At 47.4% G+C, this 17,543-nt stretch overlaps 1 protein-coding gene across 1 annotated transcript in view; it reads left to right on the top strand.

The window, feature by feature from the left end:
- Positions 1-5,900: 5,900 nt before the first annotated feature.
- PLCD1 (phospholipase C delta 1) overlaps positions 5,901-17,543 on the top strand; it is a 60,946-nt gene continuing 49,303 nt past the window's right edge. Inside the window, 2 exon segments of the mRNA XM_006022949.3 lie at positions 5,901-6,082; positions 11,760-11,924. Coding sequence (XP_006023011.2) covers positions 5,983-6,082; positions 11,760-11,924 — 265 coding nt within the window. The 5' untranslated portion in view covers positions 5,901-5,982.

Here is a 17,543-nt window from a genome sequence, read left to right as displayed (position 1 = left end):
AGCTGAGAGCAACCCCTCCGCACAGCTCTCCTTCCCTTTAACAAATGCTTCTCTGTAGCCATTACACCCACTGTACACATTCGGGGCCAGATTCTCATAAACCCCCTCACCCTGGTCATGATCCTCAGTGAAATGACACTTTCTGGCAGGGCAAAGAGGCCTAAGAAGTATCTTATGCTGTGGATGCTCATATTGGTTGGGCTATTCGGAGAGTAAGTGCTATTCCAAGCAAGTATGTCAGGATCTGATGAGAAGTGAATGTCACCTGATGGATGACATGATTTTTTCCAACTTTTTAAGTTGGTCTAATAAAAGATATCAGATTCACCCAAAAAACGTTGTCTGCCTATGTCCTTAGATCAACACAGCTACAACCTACACCCCTGTCACCTGATGGGACTTTGGAGGAGATGGGAGAGGATTTAATTCCTCTATTTTTTTCATTCCTTGGGTTGGATCCTAGATATGTACTGGTTGAGGCCCCATGAAGGAGCAGATGTACAGTATATATTATTTTGATAATCATACCATCGAACCTGGACCCTGGAGCCTATTTTAAATGCCGTTCTGGATCATCATTTTGGCAGCTTGGGATCTTCTCTGCATTTTTTTCTGAGTCGAATGCCTCTATTTGCCCTTGTGCGTGGACTTCCCCAGGTCCCTGGGCACCCGCTGCGGTAGGCACGTTCCCCTGACTCTGAAGTCCAGATCCCACCGAGAGGAGGGATGGGGGAAGCACTTTATCTTTGCCTGTTCACCTTCTTGTCATTTGAATACTTCACAGGTAACATTAGAGAGTCAGGAAAGTACCAGGGGAAACATAACAGTTTCTATTCACTGTTGTACAGTATGTTTCTTAAGAGAACAGTCAGTATTTAATGTTGGCGCAGGTCAGATTAATTTCCCAACAGCGCAGTGCTGGGAAGGTGCACCAAGCTTATAACTCTGGAGATTAATAGCACTCTATACTTTTGCCTGCTGTAATGAAATGAAATGTTTGGGGAATACTACCTGAGCCCGACGCTGCTGCCACTTCATAAAGAAGTCTGGCATTGCCTGTAGGATCTCAGGAGAGGAGAAGAAAAATTACCGAGTTTCTTAAAAGGAAAATGTCATTTAACCAAGGTGGATTTTTATTTTTTCTGTGACAGATGTGGAGGCTTATGTGACTTTTGGGGAAATTTCTCATTAAAATCAACAGGAAGTTCCTGACAGGCATATCTTATATAACCACTGGAGTCATGACTAGTCACAGTGCAGTGGCTTGTGTCACTTAGGTAATGAGCGGTAGCATGCCTTAATGACGTGAGCATGGGATTGGGCGACAGGCGTCCCGAGTATGGATTGATGTATGGTTGAACAAATCAGTTAACTTCTCTACTGTTATTTGCATTACAGTAATGCCTAGCTCAGAGCAGCACTGTGCTAGGTGCTGTACTAATAGAAAGGCCACAAAGGCAGTCTTTGCCACAAAAATTGCTCAAAAGCTACCTGGTTTCTCATCTGTAACATTATGGTAGTGCTTCCTGAGTAGCTTTTTCGTAAGAGTGAAAGAGTGAAGGTGAATTACTTCGTATTTCAAAAATACTTTAATTATTATTATATACCCCTTGTCGTTCCAAAGGATCCCTGTGGCTAAGTATTTTGTTAACATACAGACCAGATTCCACAACGCTTATTCAAACTGATTATTACCTGTAATAAACTCATTGAAATCAGTGGGTCACTTTGTAAGGTGCCAGGGCTGGAAACATTTGCATACATGACTAGCTTTACTCACATGACTAGTCCCACTAGTTTCAATGAGACTGCTCATAGGGGTAAAGTTGCATGTTTGAATGTTTACAGGATTATATCGGGTGCCTTACACAGTGTGAGTAAGGGTAAGGGAATCATTTCCTTCTGCCCAGCAGTGGAACCTCTGGAACGTGGCATGGTATCATGTAACATGCAGTGTCATTAGGTAATAGCATGCAACTTGTAATGTCTTGCTTAACCCCCAGAAGATTTATGCATCCATTAGAAAATATTACATCACTTTTTATGACTCCTGCTCCCTGCACTCTTCTCCCCTCCCCCTGCCATAAGGAAATCAAATCTGTTGTTTCCCAAAGCAGGGCTTTCTCACCCACGACCTTTACCTTTGTTTTAAAACAAAACAGAGTTTCCTGTCTCCAAAGCCCCAAAGCAAAGCATAGCTTTAAACACTGCTGTTCTGGAGATCTGCCTGCTCTAAATGTCCCATACCGCTCTGGAAAGTTTGTGCACACTTCAGCACAGAGGGGATAGCGCTTTACCTGAAACAGCCTGGAAGATCTACAATAGGATGAGCGGTTGTTAGCAGTCCAGCTACCTGCCCTATTTAAAAAGAGTTAGGTAAGAAAGGGAGTGTCTACACATGCATTTATGCTGGCTTAAATTTACTGCGCAGTAAGTTACTGCACAGTTGGCAGGAATAGGCCAGCGTCTATATGTGCAGGTGTTAAAGTGTATTAATGCTTTGTGTGGCCTGAATTCAGACTAAAGTTCGTCCCAAGTCAGTCCATACACAGTGTTAATGCGCTTTAACACCTATACATGTGGACATCGGCCTATTCCTGCTATAGTTAATCTCAACTCAGTCCACACGCACAATGTTACTGTGCAGTTAGTCATCTACACATGCGTTACTGCACAGTAACTAATCAGGCATAAATTTGATACCTGCATGATGCAAGTATCACATTTATGCTTAAGTCGGCGAAGGCGCCGTATTTACTGTGCAGCACAGGCATGCGCGTGCAGACGTGTGCCCGTACTGCTCTAAAATGCCAGTTACTACACAGTAAATGTGCATGTGTAGACGTACCCAAAGTTAAGCAGATATGTTCCACGTACTTCAAAATGGGGCCTGTGGGGGGTGAGACCAGCTGCAAATCGCCAGCCTTGCCAAGAGGAGCACAGCTTATGGGGCCTTTCCTGTTTAATGCAACTGATGTGTTTAAATTACGAGTATAATTCATATTGTGTCATCACCACATGATTTATTAGATCATCCAGGCCATCTACTGGCCAATGCAGGATTGCTCCCTGGATTACATAACTGCTAATGGGAGACTTGCCTAAGTAAAGACTGCATGATCAGGCTCTTACATGTCTGTAAAAGGATCAGAAGACCAGTGCTTTATTTACAAGTTGGAGATTTCCTCCTGAAATCTACCTACGCCCTGACTGTAATGGTCAATGACTTCCTAGTGAGAGGAAGCATTTTCCTTCTCCTCTCTTTACTTAGCTGCAGTTTACAATCACATGGGCCAAGCAAATATGAGCAGGTCCTGTTTACTGCAATCCAAGACGGGTCGGGGTCCTCCTTCATCCTCTAGCTCCACATGGATGAGAGCAGACCTCGGTGCCAAATGATCCTGATCGTACCCTTGTGCTGACCAAAGGACCGAGATTCTTTATGCCAAAGTGCGAGTGCTGACTTTTGTGCAGGGCCCAGCAGCAGTAGAGAAGGGTGAGAAGTGGAGAGGAGACTGAGTTTGAAAAAGTGGAGGCTTTTGCATTTAATTTAGAAAAATGCTGAAGCGGTGACATGGCACCCTGCCTAACCTCTCACATACTGTGCCACGCCAAGGCCATTGGGTATATGCTGGCTGTGGTTAACAGGCTTTTGCCAGAGCCTTGCTGCATCTCTCTGCAGCAGACTTCATGCAGGGGTGGGCAAAATGCAGCCCGCGGGCCAGATGCGGCCTGCCAGGCCATTTTATCTGGCCTGTGGTGGCCCCTAATATATTTAGAAAATTAATATTTATCTGCCCCTGGCTGCCTGTCATGCAGCCTTCGATGGCTTGTCAAAACTAAGTAAGTGGCCCTCCACCCGAAATAATTGCCTGCCCCTGCTTCACAGTGTCTCCCATGCCTGACTTGCTTTTCAGGGAGCAGCCTGGCAAAGAAGCCTGCAAAGCCCACACATCACCAGCTTCTCCAAATTGAACGGTGACAACTGGTGGGATAAGTGCAGTCTGCGCTATTTCAGTGCACCCCACGGAGAGGCAGTGGGGTTCGGTAGGACAGGTACTCGCCCTGCCCCTGACGAGCTGTGCCGCGTCTTAAGTGGCATTTTCTGTGTGGCTGATTTACTCTCCCTTCAATCTTGCCTCCCTCTGTTTTGAACAGCACCAAAGCACCACGGGGCCTGATCTTGATTGCCACGCTGTCACTCTTAAGCAGGTTTTTATTTGAGTGAGTGGAGAGCACTGAGAACTGGGCATCCTGACCTTGCTAAATCATGGCTTGTTAGTGTTTTGTCCTGTAAAGGGTAACACATCCCTTTCATATATGATTTTCAATGGGTATTTTTTTTTTTACCATCAGACTATTCTAAACCAGTGTCTAATTAAAGCAGTCCCTGCTGCCTGCTCCCCCTCTCCCTCCAGTCTCCTCTCCCCATAAGCTAGAGAAACTTATTTCTCAGCAACTTGGGAGTTTGGGGTTCGTAAACACAAAAACTGACTTATTGTGGAAAGACCAAAACCGGGGAGAAGACCCTGGTTATGGTTGTTGCTTCCACAGCACAGGAAAAGAGGATGAGGCTAATGCAGCCGAGACTTCACCGCTAAGGTAGCCCCCAAAATCCCACGGTCTGACAAGAGCAAGATGCTGCTCTGTGCCCGCTTGTCTTCTTGCTTACGATACAGTAGCGTGGGAAGAAAACCAGACCCCATTGTGCTAGGTTGAAAAGCCCTTAGAAAGCTACAGTCCCTCTGCCAAAGGGAAAAGCAGTTCGGCAGAAGGCAGGGTGGAGCTGCACCTTATAGAGATTCACAGGGCTATACCGAGGGTCTCCGGCGCGCGGGGGCCAATGCTTACATTTGCACCCCCTCCCCAGTTGCAGGGGGGGTGGGGTCCCAGACTGGAGGGGGGTCTCCCAGCCTCCAGTTGCAGACCCAGGGGGAGAGGGCCAGCCCTGCACCCGGGGGTTATGGCCCCCTACCACTCCCCGGTCGGTACACTGCTGGAGATGCAGTTAGTCCAGCGGCTCCCAAACTCTGACCGATTGCGCACCACCAATTTAAAACGATGCAACCTTAGGTACCACCAGCAGATTTTTCAATTCAACCTTAAGTACCACCAGTCAATTTTTGTCATCTAAAGAAATTATGATAAATCTGTTAACGCGCACCACTGACAGGTTGTCTGCGTACCACTGGTGGTACCCATACCACAGATTGGCAACTGCTGAATTAGTCTATAAGATGCATTTCTATCTTGCCTTCTTCCAAAGGGCTCACTGGTGAGACAGGCAAGAGAGACCAAGACTGAGAGCAGACACATATTATTATTTCGAGTTTCCAGGCAGGGAACATATGGACTGAGTGGCCTGGGGCAGAGGTGGGAGCTGAACCTCCATCGGCAGAGTCCCACTGGCATGGGCGCTGTCGGCCAATAATAAATGCTATGCACACATCAGCGTGCAGGCTTATTCAGCGCCTTGGCTCCTCTTCACCCACAGGGGCTGCTAGCTGCTAGCAGCTGGCGGCAGCAAGCAGAGCTGTACAAAAAAGGGTGGTTGTAACATGCTGAACTTTGCATCCAGTGCATTTGTGATAAGGCTAAGCCGGGCAAGCCTGAGCATTGGAAAGGAGGTAGGAGAGATGGCTGGGAACCCCTTTTTCCCATGAAGTGACATAGAAGCCATTAAAAATTGAATTGCTGAGAAACTTTGCCCTTCCCTACCCTGGAAGCTGCTGGCAGGCTTCCCTGCGTAGTCTAATCTAGGCAATGCTGCAGCTGAGGCAGCCGGGAGGAGAGACTTCCCAGTGTCACGCCCACGGCCAGCCCCTTCCATGCCTTCCCTCCGCCTCCTCCCTCTCCGGTTGCTGTCACGTCCAGTCCTTGGGACATTGTTTAACAACAAGTCCATCGGGAGATCTTGGATGAGTAGGGGACGCCAGAAGGCTCCTTTCAGGCAGTGGCTCGCTCTGCAACGCAGGCTGGACCATGAACTGCATCCGGAGACAGCCCAAGTACAGCAAATCCCAAGAACACTACTTACAGGAGCAGAGCAATCGAGTGGCAACGCTGAATGGCATCAGGCTGGGTAAGGGACGGGGCAGAGCCGAGTCCCTGGCACCGCTGGGTTCTGGCAGCCCGCGTGTTGGGGGTCCCTTCATTCGCAGTAGCGGCAGAAACGCTTGTCTCTACCCGCTTCGAGCAAGCCCCAAAGCTGTATTTAAACCTCTGAGGTTTTGTTTTTTGTAACCATGTTCCAGATGTGATAGATGTCTACTTTCAGGCCCGGGTCTTTTGGAGAAGAGGGTTTGTTTCCAAATCAGATGTCGCCCTCACATAGAAATATTACTGAGCTGTCCATGGGAACAGCATGCCTTCCAGTCTGGTTTCAGCACTGTGGATTATTAATATTATGATTGCTCAAGTAACATTAAAGGGTCTGAATTCAACTGGTTAAACAAGACAGGAAATCCAGAGAGAGTTTCCTAATCTCTGTATCTGGCTATTCACTGATCCTTGGTTGCTGCCCAGTGGGTTTACATCAAAGATACATTTGTCCACATTGGGGTTTTTTTAACTTATTTATTAGCAGGCAGAAGAGGACAGGTTGAGGTGTGAGGAATTTCATTTTTCTACAGGGTGGCTTCATGTTTTACCCAAAAGCTATGTTTTCTTTTTTCAGCTGACCCCAGACCAGATCCTAAACATGAGTGGGGAGGGAGAGAGGTTTGTATGTGGACAGTGTTAAGCGCTCAGACAAGGTTTTTTTGGTTGATGCTCAATGGTTTGGTTGATTTGGTTTTGGTTGATTGTCAGCGTGTCTGTAGACAATAGAGACATGTCTGGTGTCCCCGTGAATGAATTTATGTTTTGGGTTGCAAACAAGGTGATATTTCAATGCTGCTCCCGAGATAGTTGCTGCAAGCCTGGCACTGTGATTGCACTGGGGTAGCAGGGCTGGTATTTGTGATGTCTCTAATCTTTCCAGGTCAGGGCCATTATTTGCTTTTGATAGTTCATCAGCTCTGTAATGCTCTTTGTGCTACCACTGAACAAGACAAACATCATTCAAAACCAAGAACATGAAATCGCCCCTTGGTAAAAAACATGGTTGGTGTGTGTTTTGGACATGGGGTGCGGGGGGGTATTAACTGTACTTTGAAAACATATTTTAGGAACTTATTACAAATAAACGAACATATTATCATCTTTGCTTTAAAATGTATTTAGTCTTTGCTAGGGCTGCTCATTGTCTTTTCCAAACTGATTTGCAGAGGGTTAGGATTGTATGTGGAAATATGCCTCAGTGCACTTGCGTTGCTTGAAGTCCGGTATCATCACATGACTTGGCAAGAAGTGTCTTTAGGTTACTCCGTGATATTTGCAGATCTTTACACAACATGGGTTATAAGCAGATCTGTTATATAACTCGCTTCCTCTAGCAAAAATCTTCTACAGCTATAGGACGTTTTTCCACAACCGGCTTCCTGTTGCAGAAAGTAACTGTGCAGAGCAAATCCTGTTGATCAAAAGGGGTATCAGACAAAAAAAAGAAAAAGAAAACAGTAGGGATTGGTGGGAAAATAAAGCATGAGATTAGGAGCCTGCTAGGAAAAGAGTTATTTGGAAAGCAATTCCCATAAACACCCCAGGACGTGATCCCATGAGCATCCCTAGCTATCGGTGGTACTTATCTGGGCCTTATTGCCAGAGGAGCATGCATGCCAGAGGGACGTGCTCTTATCCCCATTTTGGAAGGGGAGAAAAAAGGCTAAGTGTCACATCCAAAAAAGGATGTAGGTACCTTGTGTGTGATCCACAAAAGCTCTCTCTAATTGCTTGGGTACCTGAGATCCCGTAAATACCTGAATATCTACTGGTTACCTCCTCAGTGGAGGATCCAGGGAGGGTTTGATTCCTGCTACATCCAAAGTTTAAAACCAACTGACTGGCAATGACAGCAGCATTTCTGTTCAGGCAGCAGCGAGGGAGTCAGTTGACTTCAGGGCTCATTATAATCTACCTGATTCACGGGTGTTAATGATCTTCTCTCCTTTCTAATGGTCTTTAATGGCTCCACGAACCAAGTTATCCTTTGTTCTTCTGTCTCTTAGCTGCTCTTGGTAATGCATCTCCTGTTTCACAGCCTGCAGACTGATTTTAACTTTAGCTAGAAACATTAACTCAGGTGTGGAAATAACACAGGTGAGCATTAACTCGAGTGTGAAGCACTGAATGCACCGTCAAGATGCTCAAGAAGGCTGGATTTTGTGTTATGAATCTGAAGGCGATGTACATTGATTTCTAATGAAAACAGGACTAGTGAAACAACATCTGTTGATTGTTTTTTATACATACTATGAGATAGCAAGTGAATGCACAGCCCAGTAAAGTTTTATTTGTTTTTGCTGAATAATACAGCCCTAGACCCCTAGCTGATTTAGTAAAGCTTCTAGTTTACCTGGAGGAAAATGTGTGCTGTGTTATATTTGATGATGCACTGCCCTGCACCCCCCTTTTAAAAATCCTAGACCCTCCCATGGAGCTGCTACCTATTCTTCCTTTCAGAGCTGTGCCACTGTGCAGAAAGCACTGCAAGCGTCATGGGGTGGAGAGTAATCAGAGAGGAGCATGACTGTCACCTTGTGATGGGGCATTTCCCAGAGAAGAGAGAGCCCTGGGTACTGATCCTGGCTTCCAGGGCTGCTTATGCATTTTGCATCAGAGTCATAAGTTATGTGGACAGCAGGCACTGGGACCCACGCCTCCCCCTCCCAAAGGAGCGCCTGCACCACTAGGATTCAGGCAGCCTCCCTCTTGCTTGCTTCTTTTATCTCTCTCCTCGTCTCTGGCTGCAACTCAGCCTGACCTTTATCCTGGTGGTGAAGGTACTGTTCTGGGAGGAAGGTGATGTGGATTTGAGTCTCCCTGGGCTGAAGAGGATGGTTACACCCCAAGCAAACACGCAAATCACTATTAAACAGAAGATGGGCAATAGTAGCCTTTTACCAGAGAAGAGTGAGCAAGTCATAAGTATCCAAAGGGACTTAGATGCCATCTAATAAAAGATACCATCTCTACTATGCATCCTGATTGCCAAAGGGACTTAGATCCTTTTAAAGCCCAGAGATGTATGTGACTATGGATACACCTGAGTTATCCCTAAGGAAAGAGAGAGAGACCTTGATAACCTTGTGAGAGTGTCCATCTCCTTCCTTCCCTTCCTGCGTGAGCCCTCGCCTTTGACTCCTTAGCCAGTCTCATGGCCCAGGCCAACTTCTTGGCTTCTTCGAAGGAAAGCCTGTGCTGAGCTGCATGTGCTGATAAGAAAGCCCTGGAGACAGCTGAGCAAGCAGTTGTGGCTGAGCGAGGAACCTGTCCCTGTACATGCTCTGCAGGAGATCCCCGAGCAATGGTGTATTGGGATCAAGGCTAGGGAAGAGGGGTGCATCAGGCCTGCATCCCCCCTTCCCTGTAACCTCCTTGAGGGAGCTGTACGTTCACCGCTCCAGGTCTCAGTGTCTGTGTGTAAGAAGTGAGACCGATGGGGCTCCCCCATTTCACAGAGCGCCGCGAGGGTGAATGGCAAACGCTTGTAAAGGGCTGCAGGATCCTCACTGGGACGATGCTATAGCAATTCCATATCCCTGTTAATTATGGAGACTTCAGGCTGTGCTTGGCAGCTCACAGTGTTACCTTTAGTCTGATCAACCACAGTGCAGTTCAGCTGCCTCTGCCAAAGCTTGCAACCATGCTGCATTGCAGGTCTGTCCCCTGGCCCTGCTCTAACACACCTGCCCTCCAGTTTGGGAGCCTGGCTTTTGAAGCTCGAACGTTTGGGGTTGGCAACACTGACTGGAACACATTATGGCAATCTCCATCCTTGGAGGTTTTTAAGACCCAGCTAGACAAAGCCTTGGCCGGGATGATCTAGTTGGGGCTGGTCCTGCTGTGAGCAGGGGGTTGGATTAGATGGGACCTCCTGAGGTCCCTTCCACCCCTCATTTTGTATGATTCGATGACTGTTGATCAGCTTTTCTTTCCTTCACCCCTGCCTGCATGAACTGCGGCTTGAAAACACTTTCCAGCTCAAAAGAGGATGTTGACTGGCTTCAGTCCTGGCAAGGCCTAATTTGGTTTCCTGTGTGACTTGTTGGGTGTGGGGAAGGGTGCTGCTGATGTGCCACAGCAGGTTTTCAGTGCTTGGGCTACAGGCAAATAGTTTACTTAGCTGTGATTGTTCGCAGGCCTGAAATGGCATTGGCATGGCTTGTGACAAGACTCTTCCCAGACGAGAGCTGTACCTCTAAGGCATGAAGTCAGCGGTGCTGAGGAATTCTGCACAACAATGCAATTACTATTACAAAGCCCAGACAGCTCGAATTCCTTGTACCTGGTTTGAATCACCTCCCTGGAATGGCCACGAGCTATTCTTTTCCACTATCTCTTTCATTGCACTGCATTGTACTCACTATTAGGAAGTGTCCCAGAGACCTGTACATGGTAACGATTGCTGCTTAATCGGGACAATGTTAGCAAAAATTCCAGTCAATACAGACCCACTTAGGTAGTGCCAGGGAATGAAGTGGTGTCTAGCTGTGAATGTGCCTGGTGTCTTTACACTGATATGTGCAATGGCTCAATACCTGGCATGTTGTCATCACCTCCTGTTCCTGTCCCCTTCCCGCCCTGTGCCCACCAACTTCATTCATTATCTTCCATCATAGTTTTCCCTAAAGGATTAACTTGTGTTGATCTAAACATCAGGTGACAGATTTGTCACGTGCCCAAAGGTGCAGATAGCTGCCTAGTGGGCCTTTCAAAACTGCTGAGGGGCTCAACCCTCAATTTTGAACTTTGCATTAGGCAACTGACTGCCTCTTTTGGTACCTAAATGCTTATAAATATTGGGGCCTAGACTAAGAACACCTGTCACCTCTGGAGCCACTGGTTCAAACGACTATTAACATTTGGGGATCCAGCTCATGAACGTTGATCCTTTGGGGCTGCAATAGTGACTCCGTAGCTCAGCTCTTCCTTTCGTCACCACTCCACAGGATGAGGTCCCCTTGTGTTAAATACACAGCAAAGAGCAAGAGAGAATCTATTCTAGATGCTTATATGGCTCTTCTATTACCACCGCATTTGCATATGGCATTATCTTTATTGTTTTCATCCTCGCAATCCTCCAGTAGGGGAGGACAGTGCTATTATCCCCATTCTACAGATAGGGAGCTCAGGCCCAGAGACATTAGCTGATTTGCCCAAGGTCAATGGAAAATATGTAGCAGAGGAGGGCCTGACATCTCCAGGGTCCCATTTCAGTGCCTGAACTGCAGCATCCCCTTTCCTCTGCTGCACCGCTGATGGGTCTTATTTCCTCGGATTAGATCCTAATCACTGGATTTTTAAAAATAACTGAACGGCATTAGCACAGCTCTTATGAAGAAGATAATCCAGTCTGACTTGTGCCATGGGACCTGCTAAGTCTCACGTGTTAACTGCATGGGAAGCTGCAGTTTAAGGAATTAAAATACAATGAATCATGCCCCATAGTTTTGTTTTTGGGTTTTTTGGGGGGTTTTTTTGGTAAGGGATGGGAGTATGCCTCAGTGTTATCTAGTTTTCCCCTTTTCTCTAATTTGTGCTAGTCGCCCTCTGCTTTCCACCCCGGAGCCAGCTCCATTTCTGTGCGTGCTTGATAAAAAATACAATGTACACATACATTCATTGGCCCATTAACACTGCTATACCTTTCTGCACAGGCCTGCAAGATGACAACGACCTGAAGTTTCTCCTGAAGGGCAGCCAGCTGCTGAAAGTGAAGTCGAGCTCTTGGAGAAAGGAAAGGTTTTACAAGCTCCAGGAAGACTGCAAAACCATCTGGCAGGAATCCAGGAAGATGCTGAGGTCTCCAGAGTCCCAGCTCTGTAAGTGCCCATTGTCCAGTAGCATGGTGTCTGGAGAGGTGAGGGGTTGAGGATATTGGGTCTCGAGGGGAAGGAGCCTGGAAAGGACAGCGGGAAGCACTGTATATAAGGGGTCTATGTGCTGGGTCCCCTGATGGCTTCAGGGGCACTTCTAGGGTGGCTGAAATGGTCTTGGTATAACTTAGGCAGGGCTGAGGGCCGTGCAGGTCATGGCACAAGCCAGGCTGGCTCCCGAGGTCTGCAAGCAAGCACTACTCTTTCTGCTACTTGCTCCACCTTAAGCTCATGGGGAGGAAGCTAATGAAGGAATTCACCCCGGTCCTCTGTGGGCACTTGCTGTTGCTACCCAAATGGTGATTAGGGGCCGAGGCAGGGGGAATGAATCCCTCGAACCTCCTTTTCCTGTAATCCCACGACAGGGAGTTGTGATGCCCCTGTCCTAGTATGACATCCGCATGCCGCCCTCCCAGCGACACTGAGCAATCAAAAGCCTGGGCTGGTGAGGGGAGGCTTAGACTCCTCTGGGTTTATATAAGGATACAAACACCCAGGGGAAAGTCCAGCAGAGCAGGGCTGCGGTCCCTTTTGTTGCAGCTTGGAGAACTGGCCTGTTCCCATGGGAAAGCAGAGCAACACCCTGGCTTGGCTTCAATGAAATGTGGAGATCAAAGGGGAAAAACCAAGGAAGCAAGGCAGGTGGGAGGAAGGTTGTGGGGGTGGGAAAGGAGCAAGTCGGGGGGCACTGCTTCTTCCTCTGGCTTCAAACAGGCAAGGTTTGATCTTATCATTTATTTAGAAACTTGAAACCTGCCCATTGTCATCAGAGGTACAAAGTCCGAAGATGACAATTCTCATCAAACAAATGCAAAGAAAACCCAGCCCCCATTATTACACTGCAGCGGTGCGCACAGGACCAGCATCCAACACTGCAGCTGCAGCAAAACCCATTTCCCTGCCCCAAAGAGCCTGCAGGCGAAGTGATCAGTCACTGCTAATAAATTACTCTCCCCAGCGCTGATCCTAAAAGGAAGAGACTAGATCAAAGTGTGGCATGGTTGTACGCCAGCCTGCCATCTGCCAGGTCCCTTCCTAGGTGCAAGGGGAGATGACTTCCAAAGCGACCCCCACAACTTCTGCCATGGGGAGCAGAGAGAAGTCCTGGCTACCAAGACAGTAGTGGGGAAAGTGGGCAGTGCCTGAAGCTATTGGATTGTAGACTAGTCAGGCCTTTACCTAGTCACTCAAGTCTCGTAGTAGAGATGATCTCTTTTATTAAACCAACAAGATTTTGCAAAAAAAGTTCTTTAATTTTTTGATTTGAAAAAATCTTGTTGGTCTAATAAAAGACATCTCTACTACGAGTCCTGATTGCCTTTTCCTCTAGACCAATATGGCTACAACCTGGATACCCTTTACCTAGTCACAGCACTTCAGCACAAAGCCCACCTGAGATCTGGTGACAAACTCTTGCTAAGGAAAGAGGGAAAAGGAGGACAATCACTGCGATAGTTATGTGTGTGCATGTGTCTGTGCATGCACGCATGCATCGGGGATGGGGGGCAGGTTAAGTGGATATTTGTGTTTCTCTTTGTCCTCTTAGCCAGCCTTGCCTTCCTCTGGTACGGTTTTTCTGCTTAGGTTTATATTATAAAGACTGGAGGTGAAGAGAGTAATCCCAGGTGCAATTCTGTAGGGTATCGGAAGACAAGTTCCTGTGGCCCATGGTTTTTGTGTAACATTTTACTCTTACAATTGAAGCTAATGAAAAGACCTGCCCCTTTCCATTATTACTCAAGTCAGTGGCTCTCACTCCTATAGAAGCATCTAGGATTACTCTCATGGGTAAGAGGGTGCCACACTGAAGCCTTGCTCCAGAGAGGATGGTGATTTTGTGGTGAAGGTCTGAGATGAAGACTTCTTACCTTTGCCACTGCCTGCATGTGTGGTCTTGGGCCAGTTATCCTATCTCTTTGTCCTGCTTCAGTTCATAGTGGTTCCCTTTCTGTCCTTCTACCCAGCCTGTTTATACTGGAAACTCCTCAGGGTAGGCACCGACAGTCATTAGGTATTTGTGACTCTAATTCACCAGCAACAGCCCTAGCTAACGCATGCTCTCCAGTTAACTCCCATTCATAAAGTTTATAATCCAGAATGGAGGTAACCCCAGAAAGCCTTTGCCTGGATAACTTTGAGTTGCAAAACAAACAAAGGTGTGGGTTTTGAAATGCATCACCTTCCTACAGGAAAAGCAAGGCAACAGAGAGAATGCCCCTTCCAGACTCAGTTGGGATCCGGGGCTTTTAAGTGTGTTGGAGAACGGTGTTTGGCTGGGTCACTGCAGTTATCTGTACTGAGCTTCTTTAATGCTCCAACCCAGCTGTTCTCGGAGGTACCTAGCCGAAACTTTCTTCTGATAACAAAGATTACCTCCAGGGCCCCTGCGCTGTATGGTTATTAGAAACCAACACAGAGCTGGCAAATGCTTGTGACCTCCATTGGATCTTAGCTGGAGAAAAGTTATTCTAACACACTGCTATCTTATCTCAATCAGTGCTTTTCAATTTGGGTGCCGTGAGATCCTCCAAAGGGTGATGCACAGCGAGAAGAGATACGCACAGGCTCATGCGTGCCCAGCCACTCTCTCCCCTCCACCCACCACTGCTCATCCCCTCTGCAAGGAGCCAAACACTATCATAAATAGATTAATTTTTTTAAATAGGGTGCCTCTCAATTCCCAGAAGTTATGGAAGGGTGCCCTGAGTCTTAAAAGGTTGAGAACCACTGATCTGGATTAACTGAACCTTCACCAGTGTTGTTATATATTAAGATAATGCCTCCTCGGTGCGGGTCACTGGCTCAGCGGACAGTAAGTGTGAGCACTTTGATGCAGAGTAACCTACCTCGCGCGGTATCTTGAGAGGATCCACAAAGGCACTCTGTGCAGAGTAGCTAGTCACTCCCTCTGTAGTGACTTCCTTGTATCAATAAGCCCTTACTAAGAGACAGCCTTTGCTCCGGATACCTTAAAATGGACAAGACCAGCAAAGGGAATTTTAATATTAACCTTTTTTACAAAGTGAAAAGAGAGGCAGAGGGACTTGCCCAGAGTCACACTGGAAATCCCAGGTCATTTTGGGAACCAGACCAGTACTTCCCAATGCCTCGTCAGAGAGGAGGGGGCTAGTTGCTCTGCCTCTCTGATAACTTGAGATTGATACTGGATTTCAAACCTAATATTTGCTGTTGATCAAAGGCCTTGTAGCTTTTTTTTATACCTAACCCAACTTATACATTTATACAACTTATACAACTGTAACACAACTTATACATTTAAAATAGTTAGGAATTAAGTGGGCATGGAAAATACCAGCTTGGGAGTCAAATGTCCTTATCATTTCATTAACTACAGAACTCCTCTGACATTATCTCCGTGTGTAGCAGCTAATACAGGATGACATGGGGTTTTTTTTGTTATTTTGCCCTGTTTCAGTGATCCCCGCAGGGCTCGGTTTTCAAAAGATTTTCAATGCGTGTGACATTTGTGACCAGGTTGCAGTGTGAAACCGGGTCACAGACAGAGCTGCCTAAAGTGCATCGCTTTTGAAAATCTTGTCTCAGCTCCAGGTGCTTTGAAAACACAGGTCCCATCCCCGTGTTCATTGCCAGGCGCTCTGATCCACCTTTATTTGCTTTCCGACCGGACTGATTACTTTGCACGTTGCACTTGGATTCATTTCTGCGGCAGCAATCAGAACTGTCCAAGGCTGAAGGCAGTGATTCAGGGAATTAAGTCTGGGGCACAGGGAAAACAGAGAGGAGGGGTTGAAAAGACTGGGTCTGTGTGGCAGTCCTGACACTTGCCACATGTCCTGACACTAGCCACATTTGCTTCCTGACCTCAGTAGAGCTGTGGCTGGGCTGTCTTGGGGCAGGCAAGCTGGCTGTGAAAAACTGCCGAGCACATGGAGTGGTCTGAAGCCACGATGCAGGAGGAGAGAGCAGGCGGCCTCACCCTCTCCGTCCTTAGAGAGGTCCATCGTTCCCAGCAGCAGGTTACCCCGCTGGCCCATTCAGAGGATGCGGAGCCATGGTCCGGTTGCCTTAGGGGAGAACCTGGCAGGACAGGCGCTGCGCTCGGCTGTGATAGGAAGGATGTGCCTTTCCTCTTTTTGAATACAGGCTACAAATCAAGGGGCTGGCCTCTGAATTGACCCTGGGTTTTGTACCCAGAGGATGGGAAAAGAGGAAACGCACGTCCTTCCTATCACAGCCGAGGTCTGGCTCCATTTGAGGTGGGGCATGAAAAAGGGTCAAGCTGGTTTATCTAGGCCCCCACAAAACTCCAGCTGGCTCCCACACGCCACACACAGCACAGGGATTTTTTGTTTGTCCGCTTGGGAAGGAGCCAGGTCAGCCAGGAGCCGCCTGTGAGCTGCATTAACTGCAGCGGTCCGGTCCGCAGGCCTGGCACTCTGCATTTTGCAACTCTCCGCTCAGCAACAACGCAGCACCTGTATTGTGTCGGCCGCTGATCGTATCCCACTGGCTCCTGTGCATGGGAAGGAATAGAAAAATAACTCATTGAATGGTCTCTGGGCTTTGTCTTCCTAGACAGGGAAATCAGAGAGAGGTTATGCTGAACCTTAGATAGCAGCTCCAAGGTTTATACGACAGAGGCTCCGTTCCAGTGCCAGCGCTTCCAGATGTTGACGGGGAGGAAGTGTCTCAGCAAATAACCAGACACCTTTTTATCTTCCACTTTTTTTTGTACCTTTTTCCCTTATCTTCAAAGCACTCTACAAATGAATGGAGTAGGGAGAAGTGAAAGCAAGGCTCCGAGTTTATGGCTGGCTCTTGTTGTTTAACCGTGGCCAAATCACCTAGGTCTGTGTATACTAAAACAGTGCACTAGTTTCATTAAAACAGGTTTTTAAACTAATTGTGTTAAACCAGTGGGAATCCCCAGTGTGGGCTCACTTCAGCCAGTCTGAGCCCCCTGCTTGAAGTAGGTTAGCTTAATTCGGTAAGGCTCAGCCTGCACGAGCAAAGCATCCTGCGAGGCTGGTTGAAAATATTCTGCTGATCCCATTTTAGGGCTTTCCATCAAAAAGCCGAACACCCTGGAAATGGAAAGTGTTGCCAGGTTCAGAAATGCCCCAGCATGGGGAACTCATGCCACCATCTCCCACTGTGGGATGGACACCTCTGCAGAGCTGCGCCTCCCAAGAGCCACCGTGATGCACCGCGACGGCTCTCAGAGGTGAGCAGGTGCCTCAGCTATGGTCTGAGTGCTGAAACTTTTGTGTTGTTGGAGAAAAACTTTGCTGCAGATTTGAATTTTTGTTTTTTAAAGCAATTTTCTCCCCACTCGGCTCCAGCACATTTCTTTAATCGAGCCGATTTAGAAAGCGACCGACAGAGGCAAGATAAACTGACACGGCATTTGCTTATATCGACGTCTGGATCAATTTTAAGCAGATTTACTTGAAGCAGGACAGCTTTCCTAGTATTGATAAAACACTGGCCTCTCTACACCTCTGCCAGTCTTTTCTGAACTATGAGAAGGTGCTTAACAACCGAGGCTGCGTGAGGGTTAATTTGTCAAGGGATGTAAAGCAT

The sequence above is a fragment of the Alligator sinensis genome, unplaced genomic scaffold (assembly GCF_000455745.1).
Source record: "Alligator sinensis unplaced genomic scaffold, ASM45574v1 scaffold885_1, whole genome shotgun sequence".
NCBI classification, from domain to species: domain Eukaryota; kingdom Metazoa; phylum Chordata; order Crocodylia; family Alligatoridae; genus Alligator; species Alligator sinensis.
This window is presented reverse-complemented; position numbering and strand designations above follow the sequence as displayed.